The 18,667-nt window shown below is 51.1% G+C and overlaps 8 protein-coding genes across 8 annotated transcripts; 5 read left to right on the top strand and 3 right to left on the bottom strand.

Annotated features, from left to right (window-relative positions):
* Positions 1–148: 148 nt before the first annotated feature.
* LAESUDRAFT_711271 (RdRP-domain-containing protein) lies at positions 149–6,067 on the bottom strand (the record flags this gene model as incomplete). The annotated part of the gene is made up of 17 exons (XM_040906821.1): positions 149–373; positions 398–736; positions 834–951; positions 1,020–1,380; positions 1,432–1,527; positions 1,577–2,823; positions 2,880–2,983; positions 3,043–3,279; positions 3,346–3,405; positions 3,459–3,639; positions 3,689–4,180; positions 4,233–4,318; positions 4,378–4,436; positions 4,533–5,223; positions 5,309–5,526; positions 5,584–5,686; positions 5,738–6,067. The coding sequence occupies 17 exons, from the start codon at positions 6,065–6,067 to the stop codon at positions 149–151; spliced, it is 4,947 nt and encodes a 1,648-aa protein (XP_040768568.1).
* Positions 6,068–6,317: 250 nt separating this feature from the next.
* Positions 6,318–7,251, top strand: LAESUDRAFT_809721 (uncharacterized protein). Its single transcript, XM_040914160.1, has 3 exons — positions 6,318–6,337; positions 6,389–6,879; positions 6,934–7,251. Exons 2-3 carry the CDS (start codon positions 6,390–6,392, stop codon positions 7,140–7,142), a joined length of 699 nt encoding a protein of 232 aa, XP_040768567.1. The 5' UTR covers positions 6,318–6,337; position 6,389; the 3' UTR covers positions 7,143–7,251.
* A 569-nt stretch (positions 7,252–7,820) lies between these two features.
* On the bottom strand, positions 7,821–12,018 carry LAESUDRAFT_721216 (uncharacterized protein). Its single transcript, XM_040907976.1, has 17 exons — positions 11,940–12,018; positions 10,807–11,872; positions 10,572–10,745; positions 10,394–10,436; positions 10,166–10,339; positions 9,980–10,112; positions 9,837–9,930; positions 9,737–9,787; positions 9,582–9,683; positions 9,264–9,522; positions 9,056–9,216; positions 8,857–8,999; positions 8,737–8,806; positions 8,500–8,683; positions 8,284–8,441; positions 8,124–8,226; positions 7,821–8,071 (listed from the first exon to the last, which is right to left on the bottom strand). Exons 2-17 carry the CDS (start codon positions 11,704–11,706, stop codon positions 8,016–8,018), a joined length of 2,805 nt encoding a protein of 934 aa, XP_040768566.1. The 5' UTR covers positions 11,707–11,872; positions 11,940–12,018; the 3' UTR covers positions 7,821–8,015.
* Positions 12,019–12,218: 200 nt separating this feature from the next.
* On the top strand, positions 12,219–12,837 carry LAESUDRAFT_643322 (Sm-like ribonucleoprotein; the record flags this gene model as incomplete). The annotated part of the gene is made up of 4 exons (XM_040903779.1): positions 12,219–12,330; positions 12,396–12,537; positions 12,592–12,674; positions 12,791–12,837. 4 exons carry the CDS (start codon positions 12,219–12,221, stop codon positions 12,835–12,837), a joined length of 384 nt encoding a protein of 127 aa, XP_040768565.1.
* A 339-nt stretch (positions 12,838–13,176) lies between these two features.
* On the bottom strand, positions 13,177–14,237 carry LAESUDRAFT_672359 (Rpr2-domain-containing protein; the record flags this gene model as incomplete). Its single annotated transcript, XM_040905491.1, has 3 exons — positions 13,177–13,733; positions 13,792–13,874; positions 13,926–14,237. Coding segments are annotated over 3 exons (757 nt in total), but the record flags the coding sequence as incomplete, so codon positions are not given.
* A 166-nt stretch (positions 14,238–14,403) lies between these two features.
* On the top strand, positions 14,404–15,163 carry LAESUDRAFT_734586 (carbohydrate kinase; the record flags this gene model as incomplete). The annotated part of the gene is made up of 2 exons (XM_040910524.1): positions 14,404–14,454; positions 14,525–15,163. 2 exons carry the CDS (start codon positions 14,404–14,406, stop codon positions 15,161–15,163), a joined length of 690 nt encoding a protein of 229 aa, XP_040768563.1.
* Positions 15,164–15,813: 650 nt separating this feature from the next.
* LAESUDRAFT_721212 (proteasome-domain-containing protein) lies at positions 15,814–17,082 on the top strand. The gene is made up of 4 exons (XM_040907975.1): positions 15,814–15,982; positions 16,061–16,227; positions 16,290–16,541; positions 16,605–17,082. Exons 1-4 carry the CDS (start codon positions 15,822–15,824, stop codon positions 16,742–16,744), a joined length of 720 nt encoding a protein of 239 aa, XP_040768562.1. The 5' UTR covers positions 15,814–15,821; the 3' UTR covers positions 16,745–17,082.
* On the top strand, positions 16,906–17,944 carry LAESUDRAFT_351657 (Ctr copper transporter). Its single transcript, XM_040902127.1, has 3 exons — positions 16,906–17,404; positions 17,458–17,557; positions 17,616–17,944. Exons 1-3 carry the CDS (start codon positions 17,067–17,069, stop codon positions 17,736–17,738), a joined length of 561 nt encoding a protein of 186 aa, XP_040768561.1. The 5' UTR covers positions 16,906–17,066; the 3' UTR covers positions 17,739–17,944.
* The last annotated feature ends 723 nt before the right edge of the window (positions 17,945–18,667 follow it).

Genomic DNA, 18,667 nt, shown 5'->3' with positions numbered 1-18,667 from the left:
GCAGCGTCATATGTGCATAATCGCGCCAACAATGCTGGTTGCGAATGAACAATGTACATTGTGGCTCCGATATTCACATCAGTGCTTTACACTGCAAACATACACAACGTAATATACATGGTGTTTAAAATCTTGTACAGGCTGATGATCAGTTCGGCTCCGGAGGACTGATGACTACTTCTTTGCAATAGGCGAGTGCGCTCTTCCACAGCGTACTGTTGGCCTGCAAGGTATGGCGATGGCCTACGATAATCAAACCCAGCTTCGGACGTGTCCAGGCGACGTTCAGTCGCCTTTCGTCCTCCAAAAATCCAATATCTCCTTCCATGTTCGAACGCACGGTAGAGAACACGACAATGTCTGCCTCGCGTCCCTGGAAACCATCGATCGTGCTTACCACCACGTTCATGGAGGAAGATATCGTTTGTTTTAACATCTGCACCTGTCGGGAGTAAGGCGTTAGGACAGCGATTGAGACGCCTTGCACACGGGCAGTCTCCTCTGCGACCTCATTACCACGCGCAGCCCTGAGCAGCCCAAGGATGTATTTAGCGAGCTCGACTTGGCCTGAGTTGCCTTTCGACGATCTGCCGTGATCTTCCTCGGCTGCGCAAGGAACGAATACTACCGGGAATATTCTTGACTGTTCAGTAGGCCAAGGGAAGATGGAGGACCCCAGCGTCATCCGAATCTCATCTTCTCTCGGAGTGCCCGTCCGCAATCTGCCTTGGTAGAACTGCTGGGATGGAAAGTGTGCCAGATCAGCGGAGAACCTATATTGAACCTGGCGAAATGTCAGGGATCGCTATCCAAAGAACTGCATGGGATCTTACATCCAGCATAGTTCTAGTCATTCGAGCGTAAGCCGGGCCGGTATACAGACGTTCAAAAAGGGAGCGATCAAACTCCAATGCCTTTGCCATGGGACGGACCGTCGGACGAAGCTGGACACTGGATAAATGTCGATGATGGTCGGTCATGGCTTGGCAATTGCAACACAATCCGTTAGGTGCACTCACTGGTCACCAACCAGAACTGCGCGCTGACAACCTTTCACTAGTGGGATCAAGGCACAGGGCTCAGTGATCTGCGATGCTTCATCAATCAACACGATCTCAAAGTCCATGTTCCGCAAGACGCCCAATCCCGCGCCACTGCAAGTGGTGAAGACAATGCTTGCTTCTTTGGCTCTCTGTTGTGCCTTCTGCATCAGACGCGGATTTTCGTTCATGCTACCCCCTACGCGAGCGTCGATCGTGAACTTTTGCAAGGCCTTGTTGACCTTCGAGCTCTCTGTGGCCACCCGCAATATCTGGTCCTGCGCGAGTAGCCCATTGGCCCCGTTTTCAACGAGGAATCGTTCAAGTACATTATCCACAGCTGTCCACATGATCAAAATTGCCCGTGGCGATTTGACTGTTTTCTACATACCGTTGTGTGTGGACGCCGTCATCAGTATTTTCGTGCCAGGACTACTTTTGATGAAGTGTATCAAGATCTGAACGACCACTGTGGTCTTTCCCGTCCCTACAGAGAACGTGAGATACATTAGAGCCGTATGGGCACACCAACTCACCGGGAGGACCCCATATCAATGCCAGCGTGCTGCTTCCCGCAGCGCGTACAGCAGCCTTCTGACTGTCATTCAATGAAGGGAGGTCTTCATCGAGTCCATCGGCAGTGGTCTGCTCTTCGGTAGCAGGATCCAGGACAGCCTCATCACCTGCTATGATGTCACTGAACGAGCAACACTCAGATCCTTCGGTAGCAAGCCTCAAAACGGCATCCATCATTGCTTTCGAGGTCGCGATACTTCCAGCGTCATATAGGTACCAGTCGACTCTTTGGTACTCTGGTGGTAGCGGGTGTTTCAACTCGAGAAATAACTCTCCTTTCCCTGCACGCAGGACCACCCCGTCAAGGACAGTCGTGCCGAGTGCGAGCAGGTCTGATCCATCGACGGGTGATGCAAGTCGGAGACGAATATGAGAATGAATGCGAATATTTGTCTGAGCATCGACACGGATATGAGCCATCACGTGTGTTGGATACTTGTCCTCACTGCCGGCAACTTCTTCCTCTTGGTCCCTCTTCGGAGCAACCAATCTTGCATGCACAGGAGCTACACGCTGCCGCTTTGGTCGTCCAGCATCATCGCAAGGGCAAGCATCTGCAGCTTCTTCGGCTCTGTCGAACGCGACACCCAACAGATATTTATGAGCATATTCATACGTCTTGTTCTGTGTCTTGCCGGTTCGGCTATCATGCAGAACAAGCAGTAATTCTTGTACGAGAGTAGATGGTCGCACGCTAAGCGCGACCCACCAGAGAGTATCGAAATAAGTGGTAAGATCGAGGGAATCAGTCGCTGAGGCAAGTCTCTCCAGGGCCGCTAACGAAGCGATGCCGAGCGTATTGGCAGATCGCACGATCCCGCGCAAGATGGTAGGACCAAGCGGCGCAGCTACAGGAGGAAGCAGAGCAGGGCCATCGGGGAGGTATTTCTTCAGGACGGAGTAGGCAAGAAACGCATGCTGATCAATGCAATCAGTTATCCGAACTTCAGGTAGAGGTTCCATCTTGAGGAGAGTCTCGAATATCCAGAAGAGCCTATCCTCTGCGCGATTTGCGATGGCGATGTGGAAATACTTCTGCAGAAGCTCAACCTCCATGGATGCAAGAACATCCTCCGCATCCTGCTTTGTGCCAGCGAACAAGCGTCCGCCTGTTTCGTCGTCTGTCCAATCAAGATCACGGATGCTATTAGGCGTGAATTGCTGAGGCTTGTGGTCAAATCTACGCATGAATTCTTCGGTCGGCACCCTAAAGGTCGAATTAATAAAGGCATTGCATCAGCATCGAATGCATTGCAATCTCACTGTTCATAACGTAGATCGAAGGCCTGGCATGCGACGCGGTCTCGATTCGAAACGACATGAATCTCAATTGCTACAACAGGTGTACGATAGATGCGGCCGCATTGCTGTGGATGTCCAGTGGCTCTAAGAGCTGCAGAGAACGCAAAGATATTGTGAGACGTACCTTCTGGACTCGTCCAGAAATCTTTTGCAATGCGATGCTTGTGACGATGTCTACGTCTGACTTTATGGGTGGTCTATTGACGAAAATGAATGTATTGCCCCTCTGTTGGTCATATAATTGCATGAGATTGTCACTGCAGTGAAGCCTGTATCCCTTCGTTCCCCGCCAGTACGTCGACGACACCTCAGAGGCGATGGGCATGAATGGGCAGACCAGGACGTTGTCGTTTATTTCGGGCTGAATGAACCAGCGTAGCGCATCAAAATTTATTTGCCTTAGGTGTGAAACGACTCTATAGCATACCTCTTCATCCCATGGGATCGGTCCCCGGAGAAAAATACCCACTGAAAACCTATCGTCCGTCTACAGACGATAAACGTGAGTAACAGTGTTCATAATTGATGGCTCACACAGACCTTCAGGATCATTAGTCGGCGATTGTATTGCTGTGTGGCATCCTTCAAGTATTCGAAGAAAGCGGCGCGCCCTTGCTCCGATGAAGAGTATAGCTTCTGCAACCGCAGTGGTCCCCCAAGATCGCGAGTAGATAGGTCACGAGAGCGCAGAATCTCAGAGCGTATGAGACTGATGAAGCGGCTGAATGAGACCTTCCGTCCATGGTATGGTGCTACCGACATGCACGTACCTGTTCCATATATACGGATCGTGTTCCGGAGTCAAGCCTAGCTGTAGGCTGAGTGCATGCTTCTCCGAAGTCGCCAATGCTCCAAAGTCGATGTGACATAAGTAAGGTCTCAAACTGATGCCATTTCTTCGCGCGAACGCAGCTGCCATAGTCACAACCTCGCATTCCGATAGCGCCGTCTTTTCGGTAGATAGAAATCGTGCGAGAACTTCGCCCGCTGCTTCCGGAGACAAGGTCTGTGCCTCCAGAGCATCAGGTTCCGACTGTATGTATGTCTCAAAAAACCTCTTCGCAGAATCCTGCAACAGATCGATGACATATGGAGAGTCGGGCTCTGGAGGCGAACGCAGACGCTCCGGTATCTTGACAGACGCGCCATCGACGGCCTGGGAGTGCAATGCGTTGAGATCTTGGCACTCGTCGCTCATGGCCCCTTTTGGACTAGATCGAACCCACTTCGCGTGAAGACTAGTGATGGTGCCGAGCGCCATGCTAGATTGCAGGCATCAACAGCAATGTTAGAACCTACAGAAAAGCTACGTACGTATTGTACGAAGCAAAATGCTTCGCAAGGTCTTCCCTGGAAACCTGAACACTCACGCGTTCCTTGGCCGGAGGATACGTGTATGACTAACCAGTAATGTTGTATTAGCCTGCTAACGGACGCAATTCACTAGCATGGGCATTACCTCTGCAACCTTCTTTGGAACCAGATCGGGATCCCATATCACAAGGAATTTGTCGCCATCTTAAAGCATGCGGTCAGATGCACGTAACAGTGTCAGAGAAAAGATAGCATCACCTAAATCTCCTCCGGAGCTCATTGAAGGAGCCGCACGCCTACCTCTGGAAGCGAAGACAACACAGTCCACGAGATGGGACAGGCGAGGATGATCGACAGTGCGGAGCTTTAAACAGTCTCCTGGATGAAGGCAAGGATTGCGCACGACCATGACATCTGTATTTGTCAAGGTTGATGCTCCCCGGCGAGGGACTGATACCCGCACATGCACCTCCCCTTCATCCAAGACGCCGTAGGGATCGCAGACACCAAAGAGTAGACGAGATTTGAGAACAACCATTCTTGAGCGATACTTTTCGTTCTTCTTGAATGCCGCAAGCTCAGACATTTGGGATGAGCGGATCTTTGCCTTCACTTCGGCCGACTCTATTCCGTCAAGAAGGAGACGTTCAGCCGTGCCATAGTGCCCCAAAGCGCAGAGGAAATTAAAGGCAACTTCCCAGTCGTTGGATGCGGCGCGAATCCAGTGATGGTATGCCTCCTGCTTAGCCAGAAAGGTTTCGGAGGTGATACCAAGACTGGCCATGAGGACAATGACATCGTTATTCAAACGTCCGAATGCATAAGGCGTCGAGTGGTCGACTACAGAGAACGTGTTATCTTGTGTAGCAATGAACTTCCTTTGACTTGCTCGGAATTGAACGTGATAGTTCTCGGCCAGTTCCGGGTGTAACATCAATACGCCCTTTGTAGACATAGACAGCGTCAGTACTGATGACCACCTTTCTCTACGCTGTCAAATCGAGGTCACCTTGTATCCTCTATAACTTTAAACCACCAAACTCAGACAATGGAACGCTCTCAGCGCTAAAACTAACGTACCGAATCTGGAAGATGCAAGGTGTATACGGTCGACCATGATATATGTATCGTTTGTGGCGACTGAGCTGGACAGCGAAGCGCTTCGACATGAGACCGCAACCATCGGAAAATGTTTCTCCGTTGATTACGATATCATCGATATCTTGCGTCCAGCGGGGATCCAGGTTCCAGTCCAATTCAGCTTTGGAAAACAGAAGGCCTATCCTTTTAGCACCTGTTAAGGGACGGTCAAAATCGAAACCATGCAAGAAAAGCATGCCTCCATTCTCACGTTTGGCGACATTCATGATCTTTTTAAAGTCCCCGAAAGCATAGAGGCGATCATTCAGCTCTTGATCTGTATTGGCCTCGCGTAGAAAACAACTGCGCGATCTCTGCATGGAGGCTTGAGTTAATGAGTATAGAAGAATGATATGTTAGCTCACCAGTTGCGAATTGCTATGTCCATAGAATCGGTACTGTACTCCATTGAGGAACAACCCCGCTTTGAAAAGTCTAATCAAATAATCTCGTGTTGCAGAAAAGGGTGTGTCCGGGAATCTTAAGCTCTCAAATGACACCAAGACAAACTTGGAGATATCATCTGCGCGTAAGATGCGATTTGCGGGGAATTGCGTGATGTCGAGTTTGATGGCTTGAGGAGAGAAGAGGATATGTTTGCCATATCCTGGACGTATAGTGGTTGGCATGACAGCAATGAAATTCCACGAGTCGTCATCTGGCCTGGGATTCTCTCGAAGGACGATAGGCCTCATCGCTGGCAAGGGGCAAATGTATGCAGCAGGGATCGGATCTCCGTCCAAGACAGGCCTTTATAAGACCAACCTTCGCAGAGCCCAGAGCGTGGAAGCCCTACTTTCACCGCGCATGTGCCGTGGATGGACGTCTGATTCTGAACCCTATCGTGCTTTGGTACAAGGAAGCCGGCGCAATGATAGGATCAGCCTGGGAATTGCAAGGCACGCATGAGCTAAACGAGTACATGCACTTCAATCGCTGGGATTGGCCATATCTCAAGTATTCAGGTGAGTCGTCAAATGCAGGCCGTCGGCGACGTGATCTTGGACGTTCAACAGAATGGCCGAATCGCACGACGTCGAGGTACCAATCGCAGCTCCCGCAGACAGAAGCAGAGGAGCAGATCTGGGCTGCAGTAAAAGCGGCATCACTGGAGGCTCCTACGAAGCAATCTTCGTCCTTGGCCCTTCTTCAAGTGGCAAGACAACGCTGTGCGAGGCTTTGGCGAAGGACCTAGAGATCGATCCCTCCTGTTACATCAAAGAAGTTGCCAGAACAGTCATGAGAGCTCAGGGATTTACGAGGGCAGATACCGACACATACGAGATGCAATATGCAATAATGTCCGCACAGTTGAGGACGGAGGAGGAGGTCATAGGGCGCATGGGAGGCAGTAACGCAGTCAGACTGTTGAGCGATCGTTCTGCAATAGACCCGATCGTCTATGCATCTACTTCGACGGTGTCAGGCGCTTTGGAGAGGCGTCAGAGGTTGCTGGCGGATTCTTCGCTGCACGCAATCCTGCCCTTCTACAGAGATTCACTGTTTGGTGAGTCAAATCGATGCGTCTTTGTTCGGACAATTCAATGACCGGCATCCCAAGTCGTTCTCCAGCCTGTTAGAGAGTGGATGATCGACGATGGGGTGCGCTCATTGGAAGACCCGTGGATATACTTGCAAACACTACATGCGACACTCGACGAACTGAAAATACCTTACATCGTGATCGGAGAGGATACGAGGGACATAAACCATAGAGTTGGATTGGTGAGACATTATCTGAAAAATTCCCACTCTACTCCAGCACAATGACCGTCGGCGGAAGTGCAAGCTTCCATGACTGCCTACGTAGACAGACCAATTACAATCAATAATGTCCTCGGTAAAAACGTGAGCTGAGCGTTTGACGGTGTTGAATGAGATGTCGGTTCGGACGTGGGATGATCAAAAACCGGAAGGCTAATCACCCAGAAGTTGACGTTGAGCAATCGCACGTCAGAGCTGACTACTATTCATCATACAGAGAGTGCGTCCCTTCGGTTATTGCGATATTTGATGAGGAACAGAGATTTCGATTGTACAAGCCCAGAGAGATTTCAGGATGCTCTTGTTTCTATGCAGTTTCCCTTCAAGAATCGAGGTCGACTTTTCTCGTCTTCACTAAAGAATCTCACCGAATGAGAATGATACCATTACTGTAGCAGTGAAACAGTCAAATGGCTCACCTCGGCGGCGCCGGATTTGACAAATACCGCCTCGTTCATACGAAGTGAGAAGACTCAAAGTTTACTGAATCGAAGGTGTCAGACTGCAAGCTACGAGACGTACAGCGGCATGTGCGTTTGTGAATAAATGATTTGTCAGTCAAGTGTGAGCGTGCAGAGGAAGTGAAGCGCCGTCGGCTCCCTACTTGAGCGCTAGCCAGGCCGCTGGCTCGTCCGCCGCTATAAACCAGCTGAGGATGACGAATGCCATATACAACTATTTATGCACGGGTGATGTATTTGAGAAAGTTATGATAGGATGCGGTATATGCAAGGAATTGTTCATCAGCTACGATGTGCAGCGAGTTCTCCAAAATCCGTGTAGTGGTACATGATTCGTTCAACAGTGTTAATACAATGTAGATGCAGAAAAATGCAAACGGAGCCGCATTGTGGTAGTTGTCGTTATTCACTATTCGTGCTATTCTAGCTCGTGGAGGAATGCTAACCAAGCTTTCTTGTCAATCACGCCCTCGTCTGACATATTCCTCGATGAGCGTGAATACCGTACTAGGAGGGTTTCACTCACAATATCCGTCGGTGTCAATGACTACGACGTATCTAGCACCCAGCTTGGTGAAGAACTGCTGCGCCAACTCGAGAGGGGAATTCGATTGGATAGTCAAGGGTGCCTAATGGCGGCATACCCTCAGCCCTATACAGCGCGGTTGGCAAAGCATGAATCCTACCTTATCCATGTAAGGGCTGAAGTCAAAGGGATCGATGTCCACCATATAGGAGCCAGTCTCTGCCAGAGAGGACGTCGAAGAGGTCATCCGTCTCCCATGCGTATATGTGTTGTTGGGATGGAAGAACACTCTCTCGTCTGCATTATCAGCAACAATGCCTGTATTTTGCCCGAATTGTAAACCTTTACAATCAGTTGACAGTGCATAAGGGCTTACTGAGTGCGTGCTCCAGCTCGTTCGCGCCGATATAACCAACCATTCGCTTCTTAACGCCGACGTTCCTCAGGATAGGAAAACCACTATCGGAGTTGCCATTTACGAGGAGACGCTGTAATTGATCTCGCAGGCTCTTGACCGTGTTCTCGTGGTCAACGCAAATCGTATCGACTTCGCGACCCATCTACACTGGAAACCTCAGTGGCCAATTCATGGCCAGCGCCAGCCATCACTTACAACGTCATCAATCTGGTGATTGTCCCAAACGTAATTGAGTTTCGCATCAAGGTACGGCAATTGCGAGAGCCTGAAAAGTTAATGAGCATCTTTGCGATATGATCGCCGAAGCGGACACACTCAATGACAACGTCATAGATTCCCTTCGGTTCTAAAGCATCGGCCACAGTCTTCGCAACGAGCACGGACAACATTACTGGAACAGCATACGTCAACGTGTCCGTGAGCTCAAACATGATGACAGCCAGGGAGACTGTCGTGCGCTGTGCGATATAAGCGTGAATGCAGAGATCCGACGTTGACGTTACCCGTTACGCACTGTTACTCCGGAGAGTGAGGCGGCTGCGCCGACCATGGCGTACAATCCCGGGATCACACAGTCGAGGTCGCCTTTGCATGACGCGAATATCGTGCTATCTGGATTTGAGTACTGCAACCACTGGACTAATATGCCGACAATACGACCAGCGCATGCTCCGACTGCATGGGATGAGTAGTTGTCCATTGGTCATTAACACATCACCCACCTGCGAGAGACGGAATGAAGATGCCGGCGGGCAGCTTGATGCCGAAAGTGACGATAGTCAGCGCGCCCTTTACAACTAGAGCGACGAGGATAGCGCGTATGACCGGCATAGCCTGCTCCGGAGGATCGAGCACGCAAAGGCCTAACTGAGCATTGGGGTCACCAGACCGACACTCTGCAAAGAGGTTATACACGAGCTCCGTGGTACCCATGCGAGTGAACACGTTGAGAAAGCAGAACACTGTTGTCGCTAGAGTGACCTGTGTCCATCAAGCATCAAATTGACATGATCTTGATATTAGTCCGACTTCGGGCTTACGAGGACCACTTCTGCAACAGGATGGGTCTTCAGCCACGTCCCACTTCGAACATGTTTGCTCCAGCGGTAGTTGAGCTTCGAGAAGTAGGCTCCCCAAACTCCCTACATGTCAGAGTCAGATTGTTGAAGTCATTCCATTTGAAACAATCACATACCCCAAAAACCCCGAGTAAGAGGAAGAATATAAGCTCATATGCATGCCAATCCTGAAATCTATGATCAGACTGTGTTATCTCAAAATAATTCATCGCTCACCTTCTCGTAGGTAACCTGTAACAACACCAGTTTCCCACTGCCAAACGGGTCCAAGAACTTGAGTGTCATCGCAGCCACCATGGCACAGAAGAAACTAGGGCTTGCTTTTGAGTACCGAGGCTATTGCCTTACAACGGTCCTACCTTCGCCACATGACCTTTGCCGGGAAGAAATACGAAACCTCCTCCAAACTGAACAGAACGCCACCAATTGGGGCACCGAAAGCCACAGCGACACCGGCTGCACTGGCAGCACTTAAAATCTCGCGTCTCTTCCCTATCGTGTACAGCATCCATGAACCGTCCAGACGAGGATAACGGATAATAAACCTTCATTATTCTCATATTTGCTGAAGAACCTGCTGACGATGTTTCCGATGCATGACGCAATATGAACGAATGGCCCTTCCTTGCCCAAGGAGAGGCCCGACGCAACGGAGAGTGCAAGACCAACCGCCTTGGTGAACAAAGTACGTCCTCCGAGATAGCCATGAATGACGAAACCTGCAATCGGGCAAATGAGCATTGCCGTGTCCCGTGTGCACGACGGAGACTTACCGGATAGAATTGTCTTAATCTCCGGTATTCCACTTCCAGCAGCCTGTAAAATCATAAGCGATCATCATTTACGTAAACTCGCGTAAAAAGAAGCATGGATCCTTGTGGTATTTCGAGCAACTTCTCCCGCGACATGCTCTCGCTCTACGCCCGCCTCAGCGCACAAAATGACACCTACGTAGTACATTACTTTCCGTTTAGGTTCCGTCTCCGTCAGTATTTGTGCGACCTTTTGATCCTCATCTGGGTCAGTAAATTCTGGAGAAAGCACTCCAGAGTCCTTCCATGTTGTAAAACTGGTAGATGTTGTGAGATGTATTGTTAACAAAGATGACACGACGGCCAGTGTCAACTAAGGTTGCTGAGCAGTCAGATCCATGCCCTAGCATATAAAGCAAGGGGATGGTACCGACCGCGATGATAGCATACGCGATATATTCAACCATTTCCGCTTCAAATCCTATCCATTCTCCTTTCTCTTCCAGTGTTTCCCCGAAGATATCAGCCCATGTACGCCAAGAGGGACAGGATCCCTTCGCTGAGTATGTGAGGAAGGGCATATGCAAGCTACGGATTGAATCATCCTCCATTGCACAACAGAACCGCTTCGCCTTCTTCCAGTCATCATGACAGTATCCTTCCTTGAGATCGAATAGCCACTGCTCGCTGCGCACAATCAGGAAGGCGATAACCGCCGTAAGGAAGCCGACAATGGTCACGATGATCCAACCGATGCCCCTGTCCAGCTGGCGCAGCATCCTGCCCCGGAGCGACTTGTGCTTGCGCAGGTGCGACTGTCGAGCAGAGTCTTTGATGACGTCATGGAGCCAATCGATGGAGGTAAAGGACGAGTACCAGACTCGGATGCCGTTGGTCTTCACATCCACTATCGGCTCTGCAGAGTCAATGTCATCCTTGAGTAGGTCGTAAGCTGATATGGGGCGCTGGCCCGGGACGTAGGAGTCTCTGATAGAGAAGTAGGAACGCGGCGATCCTGGTGTCGACCTCGACTTGAAGTGAAGAGGTATCCGGAGGCCATGAAGTGGGCGTAGGCCATGACGCAGGGTAAATGTGGACTTGGACTTGCTCCTCTCGGAGTGGCCGAGGTTGGGAAGCGTGCCATACGATGTGGCACACTCCGGCGGATCCGCGCGGAGGGCAGATGTCTCGTCTGCCTCGTGCACATCATTGCCTATTCGGAGGAGTCGTTGACGACGCCAAACAGGATCAGACGGTCCACTTAGAGGACCAGGAGGGATTTCCTCCGTGTGGGACGATAGCGCAGGATTTGAAATGCTCTTTCCCAAACGCATGGTTTGACATGTGCACCCCGCAGAAATAATGGTATGGCAGCGATGGATAAGTTGAGCACAGCAGCGGGATCCAAATAGTGGCGCAGGGTACAGTGACTGTCGAGCTTCTACTATGGAAGAAAGCGAAAGCGCGATGCGCAGACTCCGAGAATGAGGAGCTGAAATGCTGAGTGCCGTACAGGACAATTAACAGTCAATATGAACCTTGTTATCACGTTACGCTGCAGACTCACTTCTATACGAGGTGAGAATGTACGCTGAATGTACTGAAAGTACTCCCAACGGTCGAACTTAGCAGTGTGCTCGTCTTCTGCGCAACGCAACGGTGCAACGAGCTTCGAGAAGTTGCCCGGCCGAGGAAGCTCAAAATAGTTCTGATCGCATCTTATCTTATCTTGTAAGAGATTCTCGAGAGTTTTTGGCCGGTAACTTCACATAGTAAGCACTGGCGCTTATTGCCACTTGCTTCATCCGAACCGCGTTCTCGTCGTGCTCCCCTCTTCCACTCAAAAATGACTACCGCAGGTCTCGGAGTGCCCGTCAAGCTACTACATGAATCCCTTGGGCACATTATCACTGTTGAACTCAAGACGGGCCAGCTATATCGCGGCAAGCTCGCTGAAGGTACGTCTATACCTGCCGCGTACTCGTTGCGCTAACGCACTAATCCTGTCTTCGCCACAACGCAGCCGAGGACAACTTGAACATCTCTTTGAAGGACATCACGGTTACCGGGCGAGATGGTCGTGTGTCGCAGCTTGACCAGGTGTACATTAGGGGAAGTATGATCCGCTTCTTCATTGTCCCAGACATGTTGCAGAACGCGCCGATGTGAGTCGTCGTTCTTTACCTTGGGATTCCTTCTCACCTTTTACTTTACCTTAGGTTCAAGCGTGTTGGCCCGAATGCGATGAGGGGAAGAGGTATCGGTACGGCACGTGGGAGGGCAACCATCATGCGAGGTACGTGTCATGTTCTTTGTAGTTTGCTCGTAGAACTGATGGTCATTCTTTCATACAGCCAACGGTGCGTCATGCGTTCTTCGTATTACTCATAACAAGCTGCTGACAGCCGTGCTCTCTAGCTCGTCGTGGTCGTGGCGTACCAGCTGCACGCGGCATCAGGCGATGAAGCTGACCCGTTTGCTGCTTCCCGTTTCACGCAAAATTTGTTCGTTTGCTGTGTCCGTAGCATTGTTCTTCTGTTTTTCTTTCTCTGCGTAATGTATAGCGTGATGCAACAGTGCACCAGCCCAGCGTCTCGCCGGTGCGAAACAACATGCACCACTGAGGTCACTTGCCGGATACAGACATTCTTCCAGCATGGCTTTATCGGTATAACTGTGATACACCATACGGCCTTGCAGTCTTGATTGGTCTCTACTGTATCACCTTTGAGATTTCTGATTATGATGCCGTGATGTAGATGAGCACTCAGCACAGGCTGTTGCACGCCATCTGCGAAAAGGAACGCCACCAGAAAGAATACAAGTCATTACACATGTGCGCAAACAGCATGCAAATCGGCGGCAAAGTAGAATGTCCATATCATGCCACTTGCAAATCGACATCTAATCACTATATCTATATCGAAACACGAGATTTCGTGAGATCTTATGAGTTTGGGCGATGTCACCCGCAGAATCATTCTAACGCGCACCGAACTTCATGTCTCCTCCAACCTCTCATTCCCTCTGAAGACCACATGCCCCTTTCGCTGGAATAGAGGCGGTAGCCGCGGTTCGACCGTTTTCTTCTTGTGCTTCTGCCTTCTCCTCCTCCGGACTATAGGCTTCCGCATGGTTCCAATGGCCTCAGCCGGCACGTGGGTAGCATCCACTTCCATCGGCGCATCATCTGTCGGTGCGCTCGACGTACTTGCAGATGGCTGTGCATCCGTTGTTGCTGGCAATGCACCCGTAGTCGATGGCGAAGCATCTGGGTCGAGGATTGGCGGCGCTGGTATACGCCTTGCGGCCGTGCACGATAAGCAGGTGTAAGAGATGAGATGGCCATGCGAGGGTGATGCTAGTGTTCAATCGTCAAACATGATATACAATGAATTGAGATGCTAATAATTACTCACACTTCACCCGCACCAACGCCGTTGTCCCAGGAATCAACAAACTATTGCACTTTTTGCACATCGTGCGCTTGACGTTCGGATCCCTGCAATAGCTCAGCAGGATGCACATGGAGAAGAGCGACGACGAAGCTCACATCTTCACCATCGTCTTCTGGCCGATGATCTTCATCGACTTGATATATTCCCTGGACAGCTCAACAGCAGTGTTTGGATGTCGTTGCTTCCTCCTAATTTCTTTCTTCTCAGCTTTCGAGGGCCCTTGTAAGGGTGATAGTTTTGACGGTCTGCCCCGGTCGATTGGCTTCGCGGTAGGGTCTTGTGAGATGGACTGAAGGTATGCGCTGGCTTGGTAGAGGAAATTCAATCGTTGCAGAATGTCTCTGTTTGCGACACCACTGAGAGACGGTGTCGAATCCTGGTCATTGTTTTTATTCTTCTTGGCCATGATGGTGTAGATATAGTAGACGTCGAACGCAACCTGCGAACGCGGCGCCACCGGCTTCCGGCCCGATGCCACCGTGTCTCTCACCTACGCCTGTTGGGCTCGACATCGTCCTGCGACATTCACTGGCACCAGCACTATATTCGCGTTGTTGCCTTCCCTTGTGCGGCATGTCCAAACCAGAGCAGAACTTCCCGAAACCAATGCTCATTGTTGTGATGGTCTGTTAACACTTATCGAACACTCCATGTTAGCCAGTTCTCATTCCGACTCATACTTCGCGCAATACAGGGCGTTGCAGCAACAGGAAAGACAACACTTGCCAAAGCACTATGCGAGAGACTAGACCTGCCGTATATCGAGGGTGACGACCTGCATCCACCGGAAAACATCAAGAAGATGTCCTCCGGTCAGCCGCTCACAGACGCCGACAGGGAACCGTGGCTCACTCTCCTGCGTACCAGCGCAGAGCATCTGATCGCCGAGCAGCAAAATGACCATACCCCGAATCCTACACCTGTCCCCGAACATGCCCAAGAACCATCTGAGACGGCCAGTTCCAAACCACACCGATACCGTGCAGGTGCAATCATCGCTTGCTCTGCACTCCGCAAATATTACCGCGATATTCTCCGAGGAAAGCTGCGTTCAAATCTGCCGAAGCCCCTGCACGAGCTCGAGCCGCCGCTGCCTCCGGAAGCCTTGCCGACGTATTTCGTCTTCATCAAGGGCGAGCGGGATCTGCTGCTGGCGAGGATCACAAGGAGACAAGGGCATTACATGAAGGCGAACATGGTGGACAGCCAGTTGCAGACACTTGAAAGTCCCGAGGGCGAGGAGGGCGTCATTGTGGTCGGTATGCAGCAGAGCATAGAGGAGAAGGTGAAGGTCGTGTTAAAGCAGTTGTCGGAGATGACAGGAGGGCTGTAGATCATAGAATATGCCTGAAAGGTAGATTGAACTAGAGAACTGAACTAGCGAGTGACCATTATTGCTGAAAGATGAGCTCGGAGGACCTTGTACACGACGGCCTAAAGGATATTGGCATCGGATAAGCCTACGCTCGCTACTATCAAAAGGAGAGAATGATATCGCACCCCGCATTAGAAACGCGAGCTGTCCATCCAAGGGCGTAAATAGGCGTCGTCGTCGAGAGCGAGGAGGAGAAGCAGCCTTCGAAACCGACCTGGGGCGCGTAAAGCGCGTCGGCAATCTCCGATCTCGATGGGAGTGCACGACACGTAACACGGACGCGTCAACCTGCGCAAGACCGCTCCTTCCCTCACCCCCCCTTCAGCACCATGGTACGTAAACTGCTTGCTATGCGCAAGCTTTAGCTAACAGAACCTACAGGCTAGACGTTATGACAGTGCGTCGATCGCATTGTGTGCGTACCAGGAGGCTCACTAACATTGCGCCCGACCAACAGGTCGCACCACGATCTTCTCGCCGGAAGGTAAGCAGCAGCGTTCATGACATCTTTGTGCATTTAAGTGACACATTCCCACTTAGGACGGTTATATCAAAGTAAGCTTGGCAGGACTTGTTCATGTAACACCACCCAACCATCCCGCTAGTCGAGTATGCTATGGAAGCCATCTCACACGCTGGTACTGTCCTCGGAGTTCTGGCAAAGGACGGTGTTGTACTTGCTGCCGAGAAGAAGGTGACAGGCAAGCTGCTCGACCTGACCAGCGCGAAGGAGGGAGGATACGGCGGGAGTGGAGAGAAGATCTTCTTGTTAAACTCGTACGTGCTCTGATCCTCGTCCGCCTGACTGTGTCCGACAGTAACACTGTCTCATACTTTGCGTTGCACGTAATACAGAAACGTGGTCGCTGGTGTGGCTGGAATAACAGCAGACGCGAACTCGCTTGTCAACTTTGCGCGACAAGCGGCACAGAAACATCTGTTCCTCTATAATGAAGACATCCCTGTAGAGCTTCTGGCACAGCGACTATGTGATCTCAAACAAGGTTACACACAATATGGAGGTACGCTCACCATAATAGCACTCATTTGATCCTATCATGGCATCGCGCTGATGCTGTTACAGGCCTGCGCCCATTTGGCGTCTCGCTCCTTTACGCGGGATATGACCCGCACTACGAATTCCAATTGTACCACTCAGATCCATCCGGAAATTATTCGGGCTGGAAGGCGACATGCATCGGCGCGAACAGTGGCACGGCGCAGAGTCTGTTGAAGCAAGAATACAACGAGGATATGGGCGTAGAAGATGCTGTAGGCTTGGTCCTGCGGGTGATGAGCAAGACGATGGACAGCACAACACTGGGCAGCGAGAAGCGTGAGTGTCATTTGCTACATGTGTCTTGGACGTCGCGACTGATGTTCTACTGCCCGAACGCAGTGGAGTTTGCAACGCTGACCGTCGACCCAATCACAAAGGCACCGAAGGCGAAGATATACAAGCCTGCGGAAATCGACGCTCTGCTGCAGAAGCATGACCTGGGGAAGAAGGACGAAGATGCGGAGATGAGGACGGTCTGATGGAAGGACGCCTCGCGGACCTATTATGTGATTGTTGTACATGATATCGTAGATGCAGCTGCTTCGTCACCGCATTCCGTTGCTAGTGCTGGACGCTCAGCCAGTCCGAAGTTATGTGAAAGGTGGAAGACCCTTCTGGCCATGGGTGAGCCGGGAGCAGAAAAGGCGCCCACACTAGACCCGTTTCCGGGTGCCTATACATAGCAGGTCTTCCATCCCGCACTCTCACCCCCGTCGTACAAGTACCAGGCACTCGCTGCGCGGCGCCCATCGCCTCGATTCCTCTCACAGCACCTCCCCGTTACCACCCAACAGCGACATCATGGACCACGGCGGACACGACATGCCCATGGGCCCCAAGTGCAGCATGAACATGCTGTGGAATACGCAGATCGAGGACACCTGCGTCGTCTTCCGCTCGTGGCACATCTCATCTAAGACGGCGTTCGCGTTCTCTTTCCTCGCCATCCTCGCTCTCGGCGTGCTGTACGAGTGGCTGCGCGTCGCGCAGCGCGACGTCGACCGGCTGATCGCGCGCCGGCTCCTCGCGGACGGCAAGGGCAAGGCGCGCGTGCCACGCAGTGGACGGAACACGCCCGAGAGCGACTCAGAGGGCGCAGGGTTGCTGACGGGCTTGCCGTCGACGAAGCCGATAGTTGGGTGAGCAACCGCTGATATGCATGCCTGAAGAAGAATGTTGACCGTTATGGCAGGACGCCTCTCCCGTTGCTGCCACGCATCATCCGAGCTGTCCTGTATGGTCTGACGGTCTTCCTATCGTTCTTCCTCATGCTCGTCTTCATGACGTACAATGTAAGCGTTACTCATATCATCATTTTATGAGGCACTCTAATGACCACTTTTCCTGCAGGCATACTTGATCATGGCTGTTGTCTTCGGCGCAGCCATCGGGCACTTCATCTTTGGTTCTCACATGGATATCAATGCTGCGCTGTCTGTGGCAGTGGATGGAAAAGGCATGGCTTGTCATTGACGGATTATGTAGGAAACAGGAATGTCCACGGCGCTCATCTATCAAACTACTTGGTTGTGTTTAGGCTATAGTTGTAGGCCAGCGGAGCTCACTATATCAGCTTGTTCACTTGCAGGTCATGAACAGCTGCTGTAGAATGCTATTCAATCAATTGTGCAGACGACGTAACCTTCGGACAGGTCCATCTGGATCTACGTTGGCCTTTCATTCCGGCCTATCAATAGGCTGACCGGGATTCTGCCTTAGTGTAGTGACTTGCGCTGCGTTGTACTTTTGTACCCTTCGTCTTGCTGCCTTGAGCCTTGTGTCTTCCATAGATTCTGTCATCTTAGGTTTTGCGTACTATGAGCTTTACCACTTTGACTTTCGTGCCTTGAGTCTTGATTCTTGCCATTCGATACCTTGCATCTGATGACTAGCAACTTGCATCTTCTCGTCTTGCATCTGCCTTCGTCCTTTCACTCGGCTGTTTTCGTTATCGCATCACATCTTGTTCCCGTTTTGTTCGCGCTGCTCCTTGCTTCTGTTATGAGCTTGCTTGACAATACGTCGTCATCGCACCTTGAGCTAAGTATCTTGCGCTTTCAGTTGCATGAACGCTGAATGCTATGCTTTATGGTCTCAGATGTTGCGTTATTCAGTCTTGTCATCTTGACTTTTGGTCGTGTCCTGCTTGGAGTCTTGGTCTCATGCCTCTTGGGCCTTGCGCCTTGAACGTTGTATCTTGAATAGGCTCATAAATCAGCCTTCGTACAGGAAGACGCACTCGTTCCTTATACTCAGGCTGAGATCGTAACTCGAGGTCCAAAGGGAAGACCCCCCGTGGGGAACGCGGAGTTTCAACGTGCCGACGGCAATTCGACGCTCGAAGCTTTGGCGCTGGTCGGACACACCACGTGATCGCGTTGTACAGAACGCGTCTGTAAAGG

Source organism: Laetiporus sulphureus (genome assembly GCF_001632365.1).
Source record: "Laetiporus sulphureus 93-53 unplaced genomic scaffold LAESUscaffold_4, whole genome shotgun sequence".
Taxonomy (NCBI): Eukaryota; Fungi; Basidiomycota; class Agaricomycetes; order Polyporales; family Laetiporaceae; genus Laetiporus; species Laetiporus sulphureus.
Note: the sequence above shows the minus strand (reverse complement) of the source record. Positions and strands in the feature narration are given on the sequence as shown.